We start from the raw sequence: 19,570 nt of genomic DNA on the forward strand, positions 1-19,570 counted from the left end.
TCTAGAACTTATTGGGTTTTTTTAGGTTCTAATTCCAGCTAAACAGGTATTTACATATTAGTGTAATCTGCATGTGTGTCCATGATAGTACTAATATTTAACATGTTGCTGGTACATCAACACATGTATTTTTGGACAAAGCATATTAGTAACAAGGTGAGCCTAGACCTGAACATGAAGGAAAGGGTGGGATCAATTGTATTTGGCAAATCATTTAGCATTTTCAAGAGCTTTTTCCTGAAAGCCAAGAACCCATATTTTTAACACAAATATTCTTTTAGTGATACTATATGGCTGGACATCAGAGTTAATCGCCAAAGAATCAAAATTTCAGGCTGCCCAAAAAACAATGGAGAGATACATGATGGGCAAAAATAGGCTGCAACACTTTTCAAAAGAAAAGTATGAGAGAAAGTAAGGTGGGATGGTCATGTAGTGAAACTGAGGGCTAACAGTCAGAAAGCCCAAGTGTTGCATGGGCACTCATAAAAAAGTCAAGATCTATTACTTAATACTTATGTGATCTTGGACAAGACACTTCACATTTCTGAGTCTCCGTTTCCTCATCTGTAAAATGGGGTGGTTGAACTAGATGATCTTTAAGGTCCCTACCAGATCTATACCCTATGAGCCCATGATCCAGAAGACCTGGGTTCAAGAAAGTAGTTATTTTAAAATTTAGACAGAAATTACAATTAGCAAGTGCTATTAATATGCTAAGAATGGATAAAAAATAAGTGACAAATTTGAATAACCTAATTAATTAGTATTTCCTACAAAGCCATGATATTCCAGTCAAAGGATCTCTGGTTTCATTGGGGTAGGCTCTATCTGCTGAAATTACGCCCACTAATATAGACCACAGACTCTTTTTTCATCCTATGTGACTCTTGTCCATATTTTATCACAAATTCTCCATATTATGTGTGCTAGGGGCTTTCTTCTTGTCCTTTTTGTTTGAAACGTTCCATATGAGTTGTTTTTAATTCTTACTACTTGACAAACTCACTTTTTCTTGAGTGCATTTGAGCCCATCAAAATTTCTTTTCAAAGATACTGCATTGTTCAGGCATATCTGACTCTGACAGTCACTTGTGAAACCTCAACTTCCTAAGGCATCTGAGAGATATATGAGAAAGGGCACCTTCTCAAATATGTTAAGGAAGCAAGTCTTCTGCTTCTTTCTGACTTTACTGCCATACCACTCTTGGCTCTCCCTGGGAAATAAGGTAAGTTGGGTCATAGTGGGCTCTGTTTTATGAAGGAGCAACTCAAGCGGCCTATAAGATCCCTAGGACTCTTATGAAAACAGTTTCAATTAAAATTTTCATTTCTCCAAGCTAAGTATTCACAGGAAAGCTCCCTTCTTCTCAATTTATAGTAAGCTGTGAATGATTCACAGGATACCTTAAACTATAGGGTTATTTTTATTTTTAAAATGGACTCATTGTTAATCCAATGAGTCTTTGATTTGTAGATTCCCAGAATCTGCAGAATTGGAAAATTTATGGTGGATTCTTTCAAGTGTTCAATGAATCATATCTGCTTTTTCAGCCAGCACTACCGGTTTTAAATCTAGACACTGATACATGGGCCACTATGGAAGGATCTTTTTCTGTTAATGAAGAAGAAAAATGCTCAGGACTGCAGCATCTGGCTTATCTTGGTTCCTAACTACTAATAGCAGGTATTACCTTTCAGCAGATAGAGCCTGATCCCAAGACATTTAGATCATGAATATCCTTTGCCATAAAAATGAGGGAACCTTGGTTTTCTTGAGTTATAGATTATGGGATCTTCAGAGGAGCCTCAATAAAACTGATGGTCCTACTTAGTCCATCCCATATCAGATAACCCTAGAAATACATGTCCAGCCAATTTTCTGTAGCTGCTTTATTTTCTTTCTAGGTTCAAACTCCCTCCTGTTAAGAGCTGATATTTATCCCTATCCTCTGTCTGTCTTTCACCTACCACTGTGAGCTGGCTCCATGAAAAAACAGATGAAGGTTTTTCTGGGACAGGGCCAGGATTAGCTAAACATGACAAAGACAATGTGAAGAGGTATTTTTAATGCACAAACACACGGTTGGGTAAATCCTGTTCCTATGATCGATATATCATGTTCTACTGGGAAAGGCACATGCTATATGGTTGTCTATTGCCTCATATGGTAATTTATCAAATAAGTTAATTAGACATTATAAATAATGCTTAAAACATTGAGAAAGGCAGAAGTTTTACAATAATTTATTTAGTTAATCAATAAAGCCTAATTTTGAATATACTACCTGCCATGAACCTTCTGAGCAGTATTCACAACATAAATTCCTCAAAGGAACCTAGTCAGTCACTGCACAAGAATTATGAAAAAAACATTACCTTACATGATAGAGAAATGCAGGCCTTGCCATACTGATGAATGGCTGGGAAGAACTAAAGAGTTCAGATTTGGGTTTCCAACTCCAGACAATGGAAATGCTGATTAATGTCCAGGAACATCTCTCAATTATAGACATTTTTGGGGGGGTTATAAATGCAGTACATTTTAGAAAGTAGATTACCTCCCCCAAATGCATATCAATAGACCCCATTTGCGGGGAGGACAGACTGGCATTTCATTGTTTTAATTCATTAGATGCTATCTAACAAGAAACTATTCTTGCTAGCTTTACTCATTCCCTTGATACTTTCTGCTGAAGTCCAAACAAGGATAACAACATATGTGCCGTCAAGGATTTTGCTTTATAGCAATCCTCTTTAAGACATATCTTGAGGAATACATTGCACAGAAAAGTAAGAATCCTCTATGTATTTCATAAATTATAGTGAGATGTTACAGATACTTCTGAAATTATGGTTTCAAGTACGGTAAAATGATTTTTTTCTTCATTAGTAACTCTCCATTTGGTGAATTATCTGTAGCAAAATTTTAATCCAATCCTGGATTAACTTCACCCAATGCCTAATACTTTCCTAAACTGCCTACTCTACAATCATTAACCCTCCCAATCACTACTCAGTTAATATATATTTAGGGAACATAAACTTTCTGCTCATATTAGGATAACCAGAATATAAACAGAAAGGTAAATCTATTGAATAAAGTCATCAACTCATTCCAGATTCAATCAGATATTAACTATTAGTACTGTCCTCGCCACTCTGAACCTATTTTTTTCCATTGGTTCTGATAGTGACAACATATGTTTATTTACTACAAAATTTTAAATTCTAGCTATTGAAAACAATTTAGAAGAAAACAATTACCTGTTTGTCATGTGACATGAAATCATCTGTTTCCATGGTCCTGTCATTGTATAATTTTCCTGATAAATGTACTGTATATTTACAGTATCGATGGAGTCCACAGGCCTGGCATGAACAATTTTCAGGAGTCCTCCAGCGGATACTTACATTAGGATAATTTTCCACCCGCTCCTGAAAACAATGAATAAATTAATTAATAATTGGTGTTTTTTTTTTAAAAAGTAAGTAAATTCAAAATAACCTCAGGTATTATATAAGGAAAACTAATGACAGTGTTTATTTTTATAGTGTCTAGCACAGTGTTGTGCATAAGACATTGAGTGAAAAGATTCATAGTTCATTACATTAACCAAACTCATATAAAGAAACACAGAAGATATATGATAAAATATTTGTGTATTCATTTTTATCTTCTCAAATTATAAGAATTGTTAACAACTAGTAAGACTGAATGATTTTCTGGATTAAAGAACTATCAAGAAAAGGAAGCAAAGAGACTGGATAATCCATAAGTGGATTTTCTACATTAGGTGTGTCAGAAGTCAATTATGCTGCACTCCAACCAATACAACAATTTATAAAAATTTGCAACAAATGGTTCCAAGAATAATGACAAGCTTCTCGTACATGGGGGAAGCTGGCTAAAGTACGGTTATTTGTCTACTTCGAATGCTAATACAACCTTTACTGTAATGGAAATTGTCTCCCATGCTATTGTCAAAGTTCTTGGGAGACAAATAAAATGGAAATGGAGGTTTCATCTGTAGAAAAGCTGCAATATAACAAACTGAAACAATCTGCCTTATTTCTGGACAGACATACTGTTTTATGTATGCCAGGTGGCGCTGTGGTACAGTATTAGTTTGGGTTTTGTTTTTTGTTTTTACTTTTTAAAATTCCTTTTAAAACGACCATAGTTGTATCTATAGATATTTTGGTGGGAATTTCCCAGAATAATTTTGTAGTGATAAAGAATTGCAATGTGGAGGCCTATTTCTCCTTTACTATTAGATACCCAACTATACATACTGAAGACTTGTGAAATAACTGGCCTTCAAAACAGTGTAAAAGGAAATAAGACTTTTGAGACTAAGTTTGGGACCTGAAGGGTATAATGTTCAGTAATAAATTAAATAATCTGTTATTAGAATAATTTAATCAATGACTACATACAAGTAATAATCAAAACAGTCAACAACTTCCAAAAATAGAAGGAAAATAGGTTGATTTTATAAATACACAGAAATGTCACAACATTTGAGCAGGGTCAAAAGTTTTGAATATTTAAATGTAAATAAGTGAAGGAAACTTTTCCCTGAGGCTGTGATAAATCTATTACTATTGCCTTTAGAATCTTCATGCACTAATGATAAAGAAACTGAGTACCTTATACTGCTCTTTCCAGCGACTTCTGGAAACTAAGTTTTCTAGGCGAGGCTGAACAAAGCGGCCATCCAAATAATGAAGAGATGTTAACATGTCTTGTGCATATGACTTTTGCCTTGTGCCATCTATTAAGAGTCAATTTTAAAAAATGAGCAAGTAAGTAAATAAATAACTTTGCAGCTATGAAAACATTTAGCTAACTTTATACTGAAGGATCTCTTCCTCTATTTTCAGGCAGATTCCATGATTAGTCAGGAAGAACAAAGTACATTTTGAGAGAAAATGAGCTATCAAACTTACTTTGGCACAATGGATCCGTGATCCCATCGATATAGGTAATCCCTCCAATAGTACAGATCACAACTCTTCCACGCCTGCTCATCCTGTACGATTTTTGTCCATTATATTCCATAAGTCCTCCATAGAGGATCTATTCAAAATACTGAAGGCCTTCCTATGGTTATTTTAATATGTCATGAATAGAAGGTAAGCACTCAGGTTGTATAATCTCTAATTTCTGATTCTTATTTACAAAACTGGTCTAGTATGTTTTCTGGTCTTGTGTGTCCATGATGTCTACCACTCACATACAAGTCATCATTTGGTATAATACTAAATCCTGTTTACAACCACCATGCCCCTTTCAATTGCCCTTTGAGTCACCTGGAATTATGATTCTTCTGAGGTCATGATTTTCCATGATTGCAACAAGGAGAGAATACTGGTATTAGAAAAATGGGTTTGTGTGGTAGGAAGCATCTTAGGATTACCGAAAGCACTGTGCCATTTCCCAAATGTGATCTAGTTCAATCTCTTCTTGTCCAGGATGTGTGGATGCATGGGTGGATTAATTTAATGAGCAGATAATTCAATTACATTTCATAATTTGGACAATGCATTCTTCAACCACCTGTTTTCTTCATATGGATTGCTAAAATGATTTCTTTTGAGCATGTTATCACATTTATATAGCTTGATAATGTTTCACATCTTGATATATTCATGATGACATTTGCAAATAAGAGTACCAAGAAAACTTCCCCATATATAAAAGAAACTCTTTTCTATCTGGCCTTGGTGCAAGACATCCTCCATGATATTTGTGAACACCTTTAGTGAGCATATCTCTGCTTTATGTTTTACTTACACAAAGTTAACCTTGTTGATTATCAAGGATGCTCATTTGATCCTAAAATATATATGAGACATTTTGGTGAAGGAAAAAATTTAAGGATGCATTTTGCTCTACTGAATCAATTTTTATTTCAATCAACAAACACAAAATAATCTTATGTTTTCTGTCTCTCTCAATTGTGTGACTATGAAGATGTAAAATTTTCACCGAACAGCATCTTTGAAGAAGAGAAACACCTATAAAAAGCCTGCCTATTCCTTTCTTATGTTTCCATCAAGCATACCCTGTATATATTTAATTCTCATGAAGATTTTATAGAGAAGAAAGTAAGCATACAATCTGATAGCTGATTATCTCTTCTTGCTCACTTTGTGTCCGTTAACAACACCATCCACGATCCTTTTTCTTGCTTTTGAAATATCCTCTTTTAATTTATCTTGACAAGGTGAACCTTGAGTTTCTTTTAAGGTGTTGTACCCTCTTCTGTATTTGGGAAGATCCAGTTGCTATTCCTATTTGTATCTTCTTAATTACCACTTTTTCACACAGCACACTTACTTAGTACTATGGTGGAATCAAAACATGGTAGAGAATATACCATTACAAGAAAGTTGGCAAAAATAGTTTCATTTCATATCTATTCAGTGTCTTTCCAATTTCATTTATGAACTCTCTTGAATCTCACACCAAGTTCTCTGCAGGATTAGTTTTATCCTTCATAGTTTTTCATTATTTTGTCGGAGCAAACCTACTGCTGGGCATTCTTGCACCATCTTGTTCCATGTCTTATAAATGAATTTGTAGACTAAATCGATGTTGCCATTGTCTTCTACACACCTCCTTGCCTGATTAGAGGATCAAGAACTGGTCAAGTAGGGTAGCTTCTGGGCTCTTCTGGCCCCTTACTAGGGCAACTGTTTTATATTGATTTAAGTTCTCTAAGAAATGATAACCAAAGTCAGCATCTTTACTTTTCTCTAGTTCCCAATTTTCAGACTCAACAAATTGTTTAAATAAGTTAAGACTGAATTATTGTAATTGCCTGCAGTGTTGCCTTCTCATTTTCTTTCTTTATTCTAATTAGGTATTGGTTTTAACCTTTGCTCTAACTAGCTACTAACTTGACTTCACAACAATCAATGATTCTCCAATGATTCCTAAGTCAGCAACTAGTCATATTCTCTGTGTTAAGATATACTTAATCTCATCTTTTTTGATGCAGTTTGGACGTGTGCAGTGATTTCCAAATCTCTTCCTGAAGAACTTATTCAGGATATACAAGCATGGGGCTTCTGAGTAGTTTACAAGACTTTACTTACTTTCATTCCTAATCCCAAACTATATTTTCCAACATATTTTTACCTTCATACCTTGTGTTCACTTTTTCACTGAAAGCACTGAATATGTTGACTTAATTCAGAGTATCATGTCAAATTCTTCATAGAATTTCTCTATACCTTCATATTCTGCAGCAGATGTTGACACAAAAACTACAATTATCTTCATGATAGTCTGCTTATGTTCATCATGAGCACTGAAAAGCAATATGATCAAGTGGCTCATGAAATGATGGTTTTGTTGTCTTTGGGAACACCATGAAACCAACTCCATTATCTCCTTTATTTGTGTCTTCAAGAAAACTGTGTGAACAATCTTTCATTTTTGGATCAAACTTCTTTATATTTTTCAGACTTCATTTTTTAAAAAATGTCAATATAGACGTGGTTCAACTTTTCTAAGAGCCTGTCAATTTGGTTGTTGGACCAAAATCTCATATTAAGAGTACGAACCATTAAGTTAATGTCTCTAGACAGTCTAAACATTGTGTGATTTTTAGTACCCCCCTACCCCTTTTCCACTACTGTCATTGTGGAAATGGAAGTAGATTGCATAAGATGAAAGGCCATCTTTTGCTTTTGTTTCATAGGTCAGCATGGACAAAGAATTCATCACCTAGAGGCCAGCCTTCTGGTGATGAGCCTCTCTGTACTTAGCTAGGTTGGTCCTTGGACAGCAGACACAGTCTGTCATTGGGACCATACTCGAAGCCTTTCCAGCTTGGTAGAACCTGTCAGAGCTTGCGCTCCGCTGGTATAGCCTTCGAGAACCCAGGGTCACCTCCACACCACGATGAAGCATCAGAGTAGGACTTTTGTGGAGGAGAGCTATCAAAAAGAAGTAAAAATCACACTATCAAAAGGAAGTAAAAATCACTTAGTGTCCCAATGGTAGGGAAGAGGTCTCTAGTTCTCTTTGTACAAAATCTTGCACAGTACTGTATACAATTCAGTATTTACCAAATACTTTCTGATGGTAATAAGATGGCCAGCACCAGGTGTACAGGCTTGCCATTTTATCTCCTTTCTCACTTCCCTACTGAAAAGCTCTCTAATAGCTTTAGGCTATACACTCTGCAAAGGCTGATATTCAAGGCTCTCCATAATCTTCCCACCTTACCTTCCCAATATATTTCCTACTGCTCCTAATAAACTCTGTTGCTCCAGCTAAGGTAGGTTCTTTGCTGCTCTTCAAACATAACATACTTATTCATTTGATCATGCTATTTCTCCCTTGTTAGCTATACATGTCCTACCTATCTATCCTTCTAAGACCAGCTCAAGGCCCACCTTCTTCCTGGACAATCCAACCCACAGTGATGTCTCCCTCTTCTGAATTCTTATATCATTTTATTGTCTGTAATAATTATTGACATTTTAGAATATATTTCTTTGTATCACTATTTAGTGGTTTCGGATATTTTGTTTTCCTACTAGACTGTAAACATTTGAAGGCAATGATCACTTATTCTTAAGAACCCCACTTTAAATGATTTATACAGCACTCTGAACACAACAGGAGTCCAATAACTGTGTTGAACTGACCTGAATCTGATGAAGTTGCTTGTGGGGTGAATAAGGAAAAGGTCTTAAGGACAGCTTTTCTTTGTTTCAAATGAGAAAAAGAGGGAAAAAACACAATTAAATGTGCTATTAGATACTACGCACTTACCATATAATGTTCCCAGAAAAGTATCATCCAAAGCATTGATCAGAAAAGCCTTGACAACTCTTTCAAAGTGAGTATAGTGGTCACTGAAAGAATCTGTAATGTGTTTTAGATAAAATTTAGAAAGTAATATCAAAATGTATGTATATAAACACACTCTCACATATATATATATATGTAAATCCACCTCTCAATTAAACTTAAGAAAAGTATCAGCTTACTAATGTTTAAATTTGTAGGATATAGATAGATAAGGGATTTGGTTTTATGCTCCTAATGTCAGTGTTACATTCTTTTTTTTGGTGAGGCAATTGGGGTTAAGTGACTTGCCCAGGGTCACACAGCTAATAAGTAAGTGTCTGAGGTTGGATTTGAACTTAGGTCCTCCTGAATTCAGGGCCGGTGCTCTATCCACTGAGCCACCTAGCTGCCCCATCAGTGTTACATTCTTGATTTGCACAATCATAGGTCAGGTTTTGGAATCTTAAATCTCTTAACTCCAAATACAAAATTTTGGGGTGCTATCTTGTGCTGTATCCCTAGAAAAGTCTAACTGGAAATGAAAAAAAAATTTTAATTAGGGGTCTGAATTCATGATTAAAATGAATCTTTTAAAATAGTTTGAAGGTTAACATTATTACTATCTTAAACAAAATTACTCTTAAAAAGATACTAAGACTTCTCTGCATTAAAGTGATTTTAATCATATATCTGGGCTCTTATATTCTTTTAATAACAATTTTATTTCCTATTGCAACTCAATAGGAAATACTGTTAAACATAAATGCCACACAAAAATTTGGAATGTGATATGAAGAATAAACCTTTTTCTACCATTCTTTTCAATCCACTAGAGGCTGGTTCTAGGTAAGAGAAGAACAAGAGGGTAAACAGGAAAAGAGATGAAATATGGAAACAGTAAAGATACATAAGGGCTTAAACAAATGTATTGTAAATTGTAAAAATCAATAAATATAAGCTGGACATAGCTGTAATAAATAATAGGGCATACAGCTTGACAAGATAATATTTTTAAGATTTTAATAAGCATAATATTTTTAAAACTTGTGCAACCAAATGACTAGAATCCTATGAAGTCATAACAATTTTTATTTAAAGAGAGGAAGATACTGTGCCAGTGAACTTTAAGAGAATAGATAAATGAAAGAGAAATATTGCTCTGATGAGAACAGAGCCTATTAAAAGTATCAAGAATGCCAAAACAGTGTTATAATAAACATACTGATAAAGAGGTAACATCTAAATCCTAGCCCTAAAACCAGACAGATCTTAATCTTAATAGAGAAACTTGTAGTGGGATCTCTGAACTCTGGTAACTTCTTATTGCAAAGAACGTAGTACCTACTTTCTGGTTCCCCTAAACTCTCTGGGCAGTTTAAAATATAATTCATCCCCAAGACCAGGAGCTAATACTGTTTGGTTAATCAAGAATACCACCTCTTTGGGGGAAGGATGTAGGATACAAGTTGGTTTGAAACAAGAGATCTGATGTTGTAGCACACATAGGTCAAATTTGTGAGTGAAAAGGAAAATTGAAATTGAAATACTATGCACCCAAATTAGTATGCAGAGCTCAGAGAACTACATTTTGTTGGGCTACTTCCAGAATTCTTTTACACTTATGTGAAAATTCTTTTCTTTCTTTTCCGTTCTTCTTTTTACCTGAATTACTATGCTGGCCAGTAATTTCTGTTGGGATGTTTGGTTTTCTATGTTATCTTATTTCTCAGGTGCCAGCTCAATCAATGTTTAGTATTGTCAGGGAAAATTGTCTGACACTCCAAGTACACATGGTTCTGCAAGTAAGGTGAATTTTCCTGAAATTTATATCATTCTTATTCCTTAATTATGTTATAAGGCTTAACAGTGTGATCATAAGAAGATATCATTTTAATGACCTTTATTACTTTACTTATGTATCATAATATAAAATATAAACAGTTAATGAAACTTTTTAGAAAAAAATATTCACTAGTTTAACAACCTGTTTTATTAGTCTTTGATACAAATAATAAAATTCTTTCTATTTTCTTCCAATATATAGGGAGAAGTGAGAGAGGAAAAAAAAGTTGCTATTTGTTGGTTTTCCTGCACTTTGTTTTTTCCTTTAAGATATTAGTCACAAGGGCAGCTAGGTGGCGCAATGGACAGAGCACCAGCCCTGGAGGAAGGAGGATCTGAGCTCAAATCCAGCCTCAGACACTTGACACTTATTAGTTGTATGACTCTGGGCAAGTCACTTAACCCCAACTGCCTCACCCCCCCCCCAAAAGATATTAGTCACACTGTATATAACCTTTGACCCAGTAATACCAAAACTAGGTCTGCATCTCAAAGAGATCATAAAAAGGGAAAAGGACTCACATGTACAAAAATCTTGATAGCAACTCTCTTTGTGGTGGCAAAGAATTGGAAATTGAGGGAGTGCCCATCAACTGGGGAATGGCTGAACAAGTTTTGGTATATGAATGTAATGGAATACTATTGTGCTATAAGAAATGATAAGCAGGCAGATTTCAGAAAAACCTGGAAAGACTTAAGTGGACTGATGCTGAATGAAGTGAGCAGAACCAGAAAAACATTGTACACAGGAACAGCAACATTGTGTGATGATCAACTGTGAGAGACTTGGCTCTTCTCAGCAGTGCAATGATCCAAGACAATTCCAAAGAACTCATGATGGAAAAGGTTCTCCACATTCAGAAAAAAGAACTGTGGATTATGAATGCAGATTGAACTATACAGTTTCTACTTTTCTTTTTGTTTTTTGAGGTTTTCCCGATTCTTCTTTCACAACATGAACAATGCAGAAATATGTTTGATGTGATTGTACATATATAACCTATACTGGATTTCTTTCTGTCTTGGAGAGGAGGGAGGGAAGGGAGAAAAATTTGGAACTAAAAATCTTATGAAAACAAATGTTGAAAACTATCTTCACATGTAACTGGAAAATAATAAAATACTTTTATGATTTTAAAAAAAGATACACATCACAAACAATGGCTTGCTAGGTAGCAGAAGGACGGATATATTAAACAATGAAATCTGATATTTAAAACAAGCTATCAATAGAGATTAAATAAAAAAGTAATAAGATACTAACAACTCTCAACTAGTCATGCTTAAAGACAACAGGAATAGTAATACACTAATGAAATATATAAAAAAGTATTAAACCTGAGTTTCAAATTCATACTAAACTTCTACCAAACATATAACAAGGTAGCAGAACTGACTACTATGAAATTTCATTGCCTCTCACTGAAAGCATTTAACTTCTTACCTATGCACCTAAAAAAAATTTTGTGAAAAGCAAAACAACTAAGCAAGCAAAAAACTAGATTACCTAAGAGAAAAGACTGATTGTATTTAAAAACCAACATTCCTTACCATTAGTTTGGAAAGTGACTCTCTACAAAGCCAAAATAATGGGATATCATGATTAATAGTTGTAAGTAAAACAAAAATAAAAACCCTACTCTTAATATTTAACTTACAAAGGGAATTTCGTTTCACTAATTGAAGCTGTGATGCAGTCATTTTTTCTCCTGATTGGTTTTGATTTTCTTCATCACCTTCCTCATCTTGAACTACAAAACCATCAATAATATAATCATCTCCATCCTCATCCTCATCATCTTCTTCATCATCTTCATCATCAAGATCACTATCTGGTAAAGATTCCTCTTCAGAATCCTAATTAAATCAAAACATGCAAATCAGTAAATTTTTATATTTTACTTTTTAAAAAATTATAATAATTTCAATATGAATGTGAAACACAATGACCAATTCATACTTCTAAGCATGATAAAGAGAAATTAAGTGAATTCAAGACTTAAGGTAAAAAAAATTACTCCCTTTTCATATTAATTGCTGAGCTTTTAAAATGAAGACAAGACATTATTTTCTTAATGTTTAAATGATACAAAATGATTGACTGAAAACAAAAGCTTTAATAAAAGTTGAAAATCGAAAAGACCGTACAAAACCAAAAAGTAGTCTTCAATTATTAAAACAGAACTGATGATGGACTAGTTGATTCTCATGTTGTTATGACAAATAAGAAATTAGATATGACAGTGTAGTCAAATGTACAAGGAAATTTTTAAATAACAAAAATAATAATTCGACTCATTGAAAATATATGATAATTAATACTTCTTTTTGATAAAATGCAAATATTCTTCAAGTGAAATTCAATAAAAAAAAACACACCTCAAAATCTCTACCACTATTGCGTCTCTGACGAGATCTTTGTTTTGAGAGCTCTTTCAGCTTCTGGAGTTGTTCCTGTTTCCGAATGGCTGAGCTTTTTTCAGATTTAGGAGGTTTTTGATCCACCTCCACTGAAGAACAGTCATCATCCTCCACTATACGACGACGCTTAACATCTACTCTTCTAACTAAAATGTCACTGTCATCACTATCATCACTGTCATACATCACAGAAGATACCCTTTTTCGCTTTCCTCGAGTGATGTGTTCTTCTTCTTCTATATCCTCCTCTGTAACTATTTGGTCATTCTGTTGTTTAGAATCAATATGTTGTTGACTTAGATCCTTTTCATAATCTGTGTTAATGGTCTTACATTTATTTTTCTTTTTTTCTTCCTTATGATCTGAAAGGTCACCACTCTTAGTTATGTGTCCTTTGTTATTTTCTGCCTTATTAGTTATGTCAAGCTCTTTATCATCAAGCTTTTTATCACTATCAATACTTTCATCACTGTCATGACTTTCATCACTGTCATGACTTTCATCACTGTCATGACTCTCATCACTGTCATGACTTTCATCACTATCAACACTTTCATCACTATCAAGCTCTTCATCACTATCAAGCTCTTCATCACTATCAAGTAACTGTAAGATATTATTTCGTTTAGTCCGTCTCCAGTCAACCCGGGATTTCAACGCCGGCACTTGAGTCTTAGAATTATTTCTTGTTTCATATCTTCTAACATGTACCATTTTCACTTAAGCTTCTACAAAAAAAAATGTTATTAGGAATAATCTCATAATAAAGAAGATGATAGTCAGGTTAAGGTAATAAATGTATTTATGATGTCAATTATATTAATCTAGTCATATTACGGTCATTCCAGAAAATCACACATAGTATCCTAGTAGTATTGATAAAACAATCACTCACCAAGTATGTAATGAGTGCCTACAATATGCATATGACTGAAAGATGCTGAGAAGGCTACAAACAGTATTAGAAAACTCCCTGTCTTTTAAAAATCTGTAATTTAAGTATAGAACCAAGACAAACACACATAAAACAGTTAAGTAACAGCATCCAAGGAGACTGTTATTTAGTGCCATAATGAGTGATTCTGACTGACATTAATGCTACAAGAGTTCAGAGATAAGGGAAAGCTATTGAGGTAGGAAGACTTCACATGGACCCCATGTCAAGTGGTAGCTTTTAGAACAGGAGAAATGTTGAGGGAGTCATTCTAGGTAGGAAAAACAGCAACAATAAAGGTCTGAGGTTCAGCTAGAATATGATATGTTTAGAGGACAACGAAAAGGCCTGTTTAACAAGGGCAGCAAGCTTTTTTGAGTTCAAGGAATATTTAGAAGAAGAGTATTGCCTTATTGTGGAAGGCTTTAAATGCCAGGCTGGAAAGTTGAACTTTCTTCTTTTAATATTGGATTTCCTCAGCGGGAGAGTAAGATGAACAAAAACTGAAAAGATCATTCAACTATGTGAAAAAAGTAGTTGGGCAATAAGTAACATCAACAATTATAGAACTGTCAAATGAACCATTCAGGAATGACTTCTACAGAAACTTATAAGACTGCAACTTATAGAGACTGGTTGTTAAACATGACCATAGTTATAAAACAACAGAATGTGAAGGCAGAGTAAAACACACAGAAAAACTACAAATAACCCAACAGAATATTCAGATATCAAAACACTCTACCTTACCACATCATCTTTACCAATATTATGTTTAATTTATGGCTGACGAAAGGAAAATTTATGTTACTGAGGCTAGAAAGTTTATCATGGAGATTGAGAATAGGACACTTGCTACAAAACACTGTCACAAGGAGGTAATAGAGAGAAGCCTAGTTAATGATAGAGGCCAAAATATATGATGATTAGCGAAGCAATGGAACATATAATCAGAGGATGAGCTTGGTGCTGAGGTGCTGAAAAATATGAGATTGACTAAAGTAGAATTCACATACACAAATAAATATTGTCCTTCAAAGGCATCACTTTGGGAGTATGTATTTCAATGATGATAACATTAGTCAAAATATCTGTGTTTCTCCTCATTTGGAAATGCCTTCAAAAAGTTTTCAAGTCATATAAGAAAGCCACTCCCAGTACTATAGTGACAACTCATTTTTTGGATTACCTACCTTATTCACCAGCCTTGGCTCCAAATGACTTCTGGATCTTTCCAGAAATAAAATCCACCCTCAAAGGACAAAGATTTTTGGCGTTGCTACAGGTTACAAAGGCAATTCCAAAAGAGGTATTTCAAAAATGTATAGAGCAACAGATGTATCACTAGAGCCTCCAAAGTGACTACTTTGAGGGAGGCAATCCTTCTCTGGATATAGGTTCTGGTATGTCTGTTAAAAAAATGAGTCATATTACTTTACAGTCATGCCTTCTAGTAACAAGCTCAATAAAGTTGCTAATGTTATATACCAGAAATTAGCTTTGCTGTACAGATTGGTATAATTTTAGATAATAATAGAAGCATGAAACCTAATATAATTTAGAGAATAACTATTAAAAGACACAGTAGTACATAAAATTAATAAACTTACAGTTAAATGTGACTTATAAGTTAGTTGATAGTGTAAAAACAGACAAAGAAATCAAGTTTTAGCAAATGAGTGGATGCAAATTTAGAGATTCCAGAAAATAAAAGTAAAGCTGGGTATCTCAGCAACTAAAATGATATTATAAATATTAATTGGTCACATTATATAACTATATAATATGCTTTAGCATCAATTAATAAGTCAATCATTATAAACACTTGCTACATCACTAAGATTTGTATATCAATAATAGGTTATGATAATGTATGTGTCTGAATAGGACTCATATTACACAACAAAAAATGAATGCATTTGTAGTAGTACTTTAATTTTTTCCAAAGTACTTTTCCATAATACCATTTTATCCTTTCAGTAACTCGATGTAAACCTTAGAGCACTATATCAATGTGAGTTATTGTTATTTCTCTATTACAAACTGAGGAACAGAGAAGCTAAGTGACCTTTCCCAGATAATAGAAATGTTAAGTACAACAGGTATTACAACCCAAAATCCAGTGCTACAAAATGACAGATGTTAACTTTATTTATATTTGATTGTTAAAATGAAAAACCATTATAGTAGCCAATAGTTTATATACCAATCCTACTAAAATATAATTTCAGGATAAACATTAAGGAAAAAATTCTTTAAACTAAAATTTTTAAATGTTTTAAAAAATTTTTAGTCTACATCAGTGAAGTCATAACCCATAAATTTATGTCAACCATGAAAGCCGCTGGGCAGCGAGAACACATAGCACTGAAGAAAATGTGCATATCTTGAGTATAACATATCTTTGATTTTATCATTTAAAACATTCAAATATAAACTTCCATTAAAGAAAAAAAGAATAAATTTTTAAAGTTGAGTGGTTGTGCTGGTCTTCAAAGGGTGAATATCATTTCTTTGGGGGCAATCTGAAGACCTATTGCTTAAGAAGGAAAATTCTAGCACACAGTAAGCACTTATTAAATGGTTGTTGACTGATTGATTAAAGAATTTAGCGATTATAGAATCCTGAATTGGAAAGGTCCTTAATAAGGGTGATCTAGTCCAATACCTACATAAAGCATGAGTTAGTTGCCTCTTCAACATCCCTGAGAAGTGATCATCTAACTTTTGCTTGAAAATTTCATGAAGGATCCCATTTTTGTACAGTTCTAATGCTTAGGAGGTTTTTTCCTGAGCTAAAGTCAGCCTCTCTTTAATTTCTATGCTTTGATCTTTGTTCTCCCCTCTGGGGAAAACAACAACAACAACAACAACAACAACAACAACCTCTTCCTCAAACAGCTATCATTTCTCCCCTAAATCTTCCCTTCTCCACACTGGTCATCTTAAATTAGTTTTAAACAATTCTAGGTTATAGTTTTCAGCTCCCTCACCACCCTTGTTACTCTCCTCTGGGAAAGCTCCAACTTATTTATGTCCCTACTAAAATGTGGTGCCAAGAACTCCACATGAGGCCTGACTAGTAGAGAGTACAGTGGGGCTTTCAAGTCACTTGCTCTGGACATTATATTATCATTAATGCATTTTAAGATCACATTTCCTTTTCTGGCTGCTGTATCACACAGTTTACTCAAATTGAGCTTTCAACAAACTAAAACTCCAGGTCATTTCCCAATGAACTATTTAGCCATATCTCCTGCATTGAGTACTGTATAGTGTTTTGTTTTGTTTTCAGTCCAGTACTTTACATTTATCTCCAATATCGAGTACTTTATATTTATCACCAATAAATTTCATGTTGTTCAAGTTTGGGGGGTACTTCTATTATTTTCCATGATATCTCTAAGCTTGTTGACATTGATTCAAAAATCATAGCTATAATTCTTTCTATATCCTGGATCTGCAATTAATCTGGGCCAGATGATTTGATTTAGAAACTATTTTACTAGTTCCTCATTTATCTTTGTTGAAATTTCCTCACCACCATCTTAGTTCTATCCTTTTCAGTCTAAAGATTATTCTCCTTGACATAGAAAACAGGAACAAAGTAGAAGTTAAATAATTCTGCTTTCTTTCATTTGTTAACATTACCCTACCCACCCCAGGAAATGGCTATGTTTTTTCTTGTTTTTCTTATCTCCAAGACAGATTAAAAACAAAACTGAAAATTTCATTGTCTTTAGCATTTTTCACAAGCCTCAGGACATTTTGGTCTTTAACCTTCATACATAATTCTCACAGGTCTATGCTATTCTTTTATATGTGTCCTTGATTCTGTGAATTTGTATTAATTTTTTGGTACATATTCTTCTTTTAAAAATATCAGTTTCACCAAAGTACTCCCAGTACAGCCATGTAACTTTCTTTAGATAACTCCTTTTTTTTTCTTTCTGAAAAAAAATTTTTTTTGTAAAGGATTTGGAGGGAAAAGATAGCACAACATTATTAGTAAATCTATATATAACACAAACCTAGGAGAAACAGCCAACTTAATAGAAAATAGGATTTTAAAAAATGTATAAATGAAAGCCTAAATCCAACAAGATAAACTTAGGGACAAAAATAAAAATCAACTGTATAAATACAGTGGGGAGGGTTGTGCGTAGCCAGAAAACAATTTGTGTAGAAGAAAAAATATCAAGGAACTTAGTAGAACACAGTCAGGTAGGCAATAAACATTTATTAAGTGCTTACTAAATACCACTCACAATCCTAAGTATTGGATATACAAAGAAACGTAAAACTGCCCACAAGGAGTTCTCATTCTAATGGGGGAGGACAACATGCAAACAATTATGTCCATATAAAGCATTTTAAAAGTAAACTGGAGATGGGGGAGAGAAAAGGTAGATATGATAGTCAAAAATCTGTCATAATCTTAGGCTTTATTAAAAAGGCAGGGTGTCTAGAATAAGGGAGACTTCATGAGCAGACTACCTCTGGAATACTACTTTAGTTATGGATGTTGAATCTTCAAGATACTTCCAGGAATCAGGTTCAGCAAAATGAACAAGATAGAGATCTAGAAACCATGCCAAATTAGGATCAAATGAAGTAAATGGGTGTATTTAGCCTGAAGAAGAGAAAAGGTAGATAAAAGGGAGGGAAACAATATTAAAGTTCTCCAAGTACTTGAAAGTCTGTGATGTAGAATGGGATAAAATTTGTTTTTTTTATTGTTCAATCTTTTCGGTTCTGTCCAACTCCTCGTGACCACATTTGGGGTTTTCTTGGCAAAGATAGTGGAGTGGCTGATACTTCCTTCTCCAGATCATTTTTACAAATGAGGAAACTGAGGCAAACAAAGTTAAGTTATTTGCCCAGGGTCAACCAACTAGTAAGTGTATGAGGCCAGATTTAAATTCAGGAAGATCAGTCTTCCTGACTCCAGGCCTGGCACTCTATCCATTGTGCCACTCAGTCCTATATAGCCTAACAGTAATGGACTTTCATGGAAGAGAGGCAGATTTGAGCTAGATGTAAAGAAAAACTTTCTAATCAGAATTTTTAATAAGTGTAATAGGCTGCCTTAAAAAGGATAGTTTCCTAAACACTAGCTGTCTTTTAGTATAATCTTTTGTTGTTGTTGTTGTTGTTATTATAAAAGGCATTAAAAGGGGGAAAGTGTCATGGTTTTGTTTTTGTTTTTCAGGGGGCAGGACAAAGGAGAGAGAAAATAAATGTTAACTGAAAAACTATTTTTTCTAAAAAAGGGGATAAATGGTTGATTTATTTCCTTTAACGGAAGGTCCCACAGAAATATTCAGGGGGTAAGGATAATGGGGCAGCAGAGGAGAGAAGTTGAAGGTCAAAGAAAAGCTGAAATCTGATATCTGAGAATAGAACTAGGGAGAGAATGGTGAAGGTGGTAAAGCTGATAGGTAAAACATCTTTCCCAGCTTTCAGGAGGAGGTGGCATGTTTATCAAGAAATCAATTGAACAGTTGTAGTTAGTTGGGAAAATATGAATTTATTTGGGAATTGCACTTATGCTACAT

At 34.1% G+C, this 19,570-nt stretch overlaps 1 protein-coding gene across 4 annotated transcripts in view; it reads right to left on the bottom strand.

Moving 5' to 3' along the window:
- Nucleotides 1-19,570, bottom strand: part of CCDC82 (coiled-coil domain containing 82) — a 55,144-nt gene that overhangs the window by 34,138 nt on the left and 1,436 nt on the right. Inside the window, exons 2-7 of one of the 4 annotated variants that reach the window (XM_043992219.1) lie at nucleotides 15,206-15,421; nucleotides 13,037-13,806; nucleotides 12,316-12,514; nucleotides 8,798-8,890; nucleotides 4,654-4,778; nucleotides 3,268-3,438 (exon numbers count right to left, since the gene is read on the bottom strand). In XM_043992219.1, coding sequence (XP_043848154.1) covers nucleotides 3,268-3,438; nucleotides 4,654-4,778; nucleotides 8,798-8,890; nucleotides 12,316-12,514; nucleotides 13,037-13,792 — 1,344 coding nt within the window. In that variant the 5' untranslated portion in view covers nucleotides 13,793-13,806; nucleotides 15,206-15,421. Of the gene's footprint in view, nucleotides 1-3,267; nucleotides 3,439-4,653; nucleotides 7,954-8,797; nucleotides 8,891-12,315; nucleotides 12,515-13,036; nucleotides 13,807-15,205; nucleotides 15,422-19,570 lie in introns of those variants that run through there. The other 3 variants (XR_006355549.1, XM_043992220.1, XM_043992221.1) reach the window with 3 other exon arrangements.

The sequence above is a fragment of the Dromiciops gliroides genome, chromosome 3 (genome assembly GCF_019393635.1).
Source record: "Dromiciops gliroides isolate mDroGli1 chromosome 3, mDroGli1.pri, whole genome shotgun sequence".
Classification (NCBI taxonomy): Eukaryota; Metazoa; Chordata; class Mammalia; order Microbiotheria; family Microbiotheriidae; genus Dromiciops; species Dromiciops gliroides.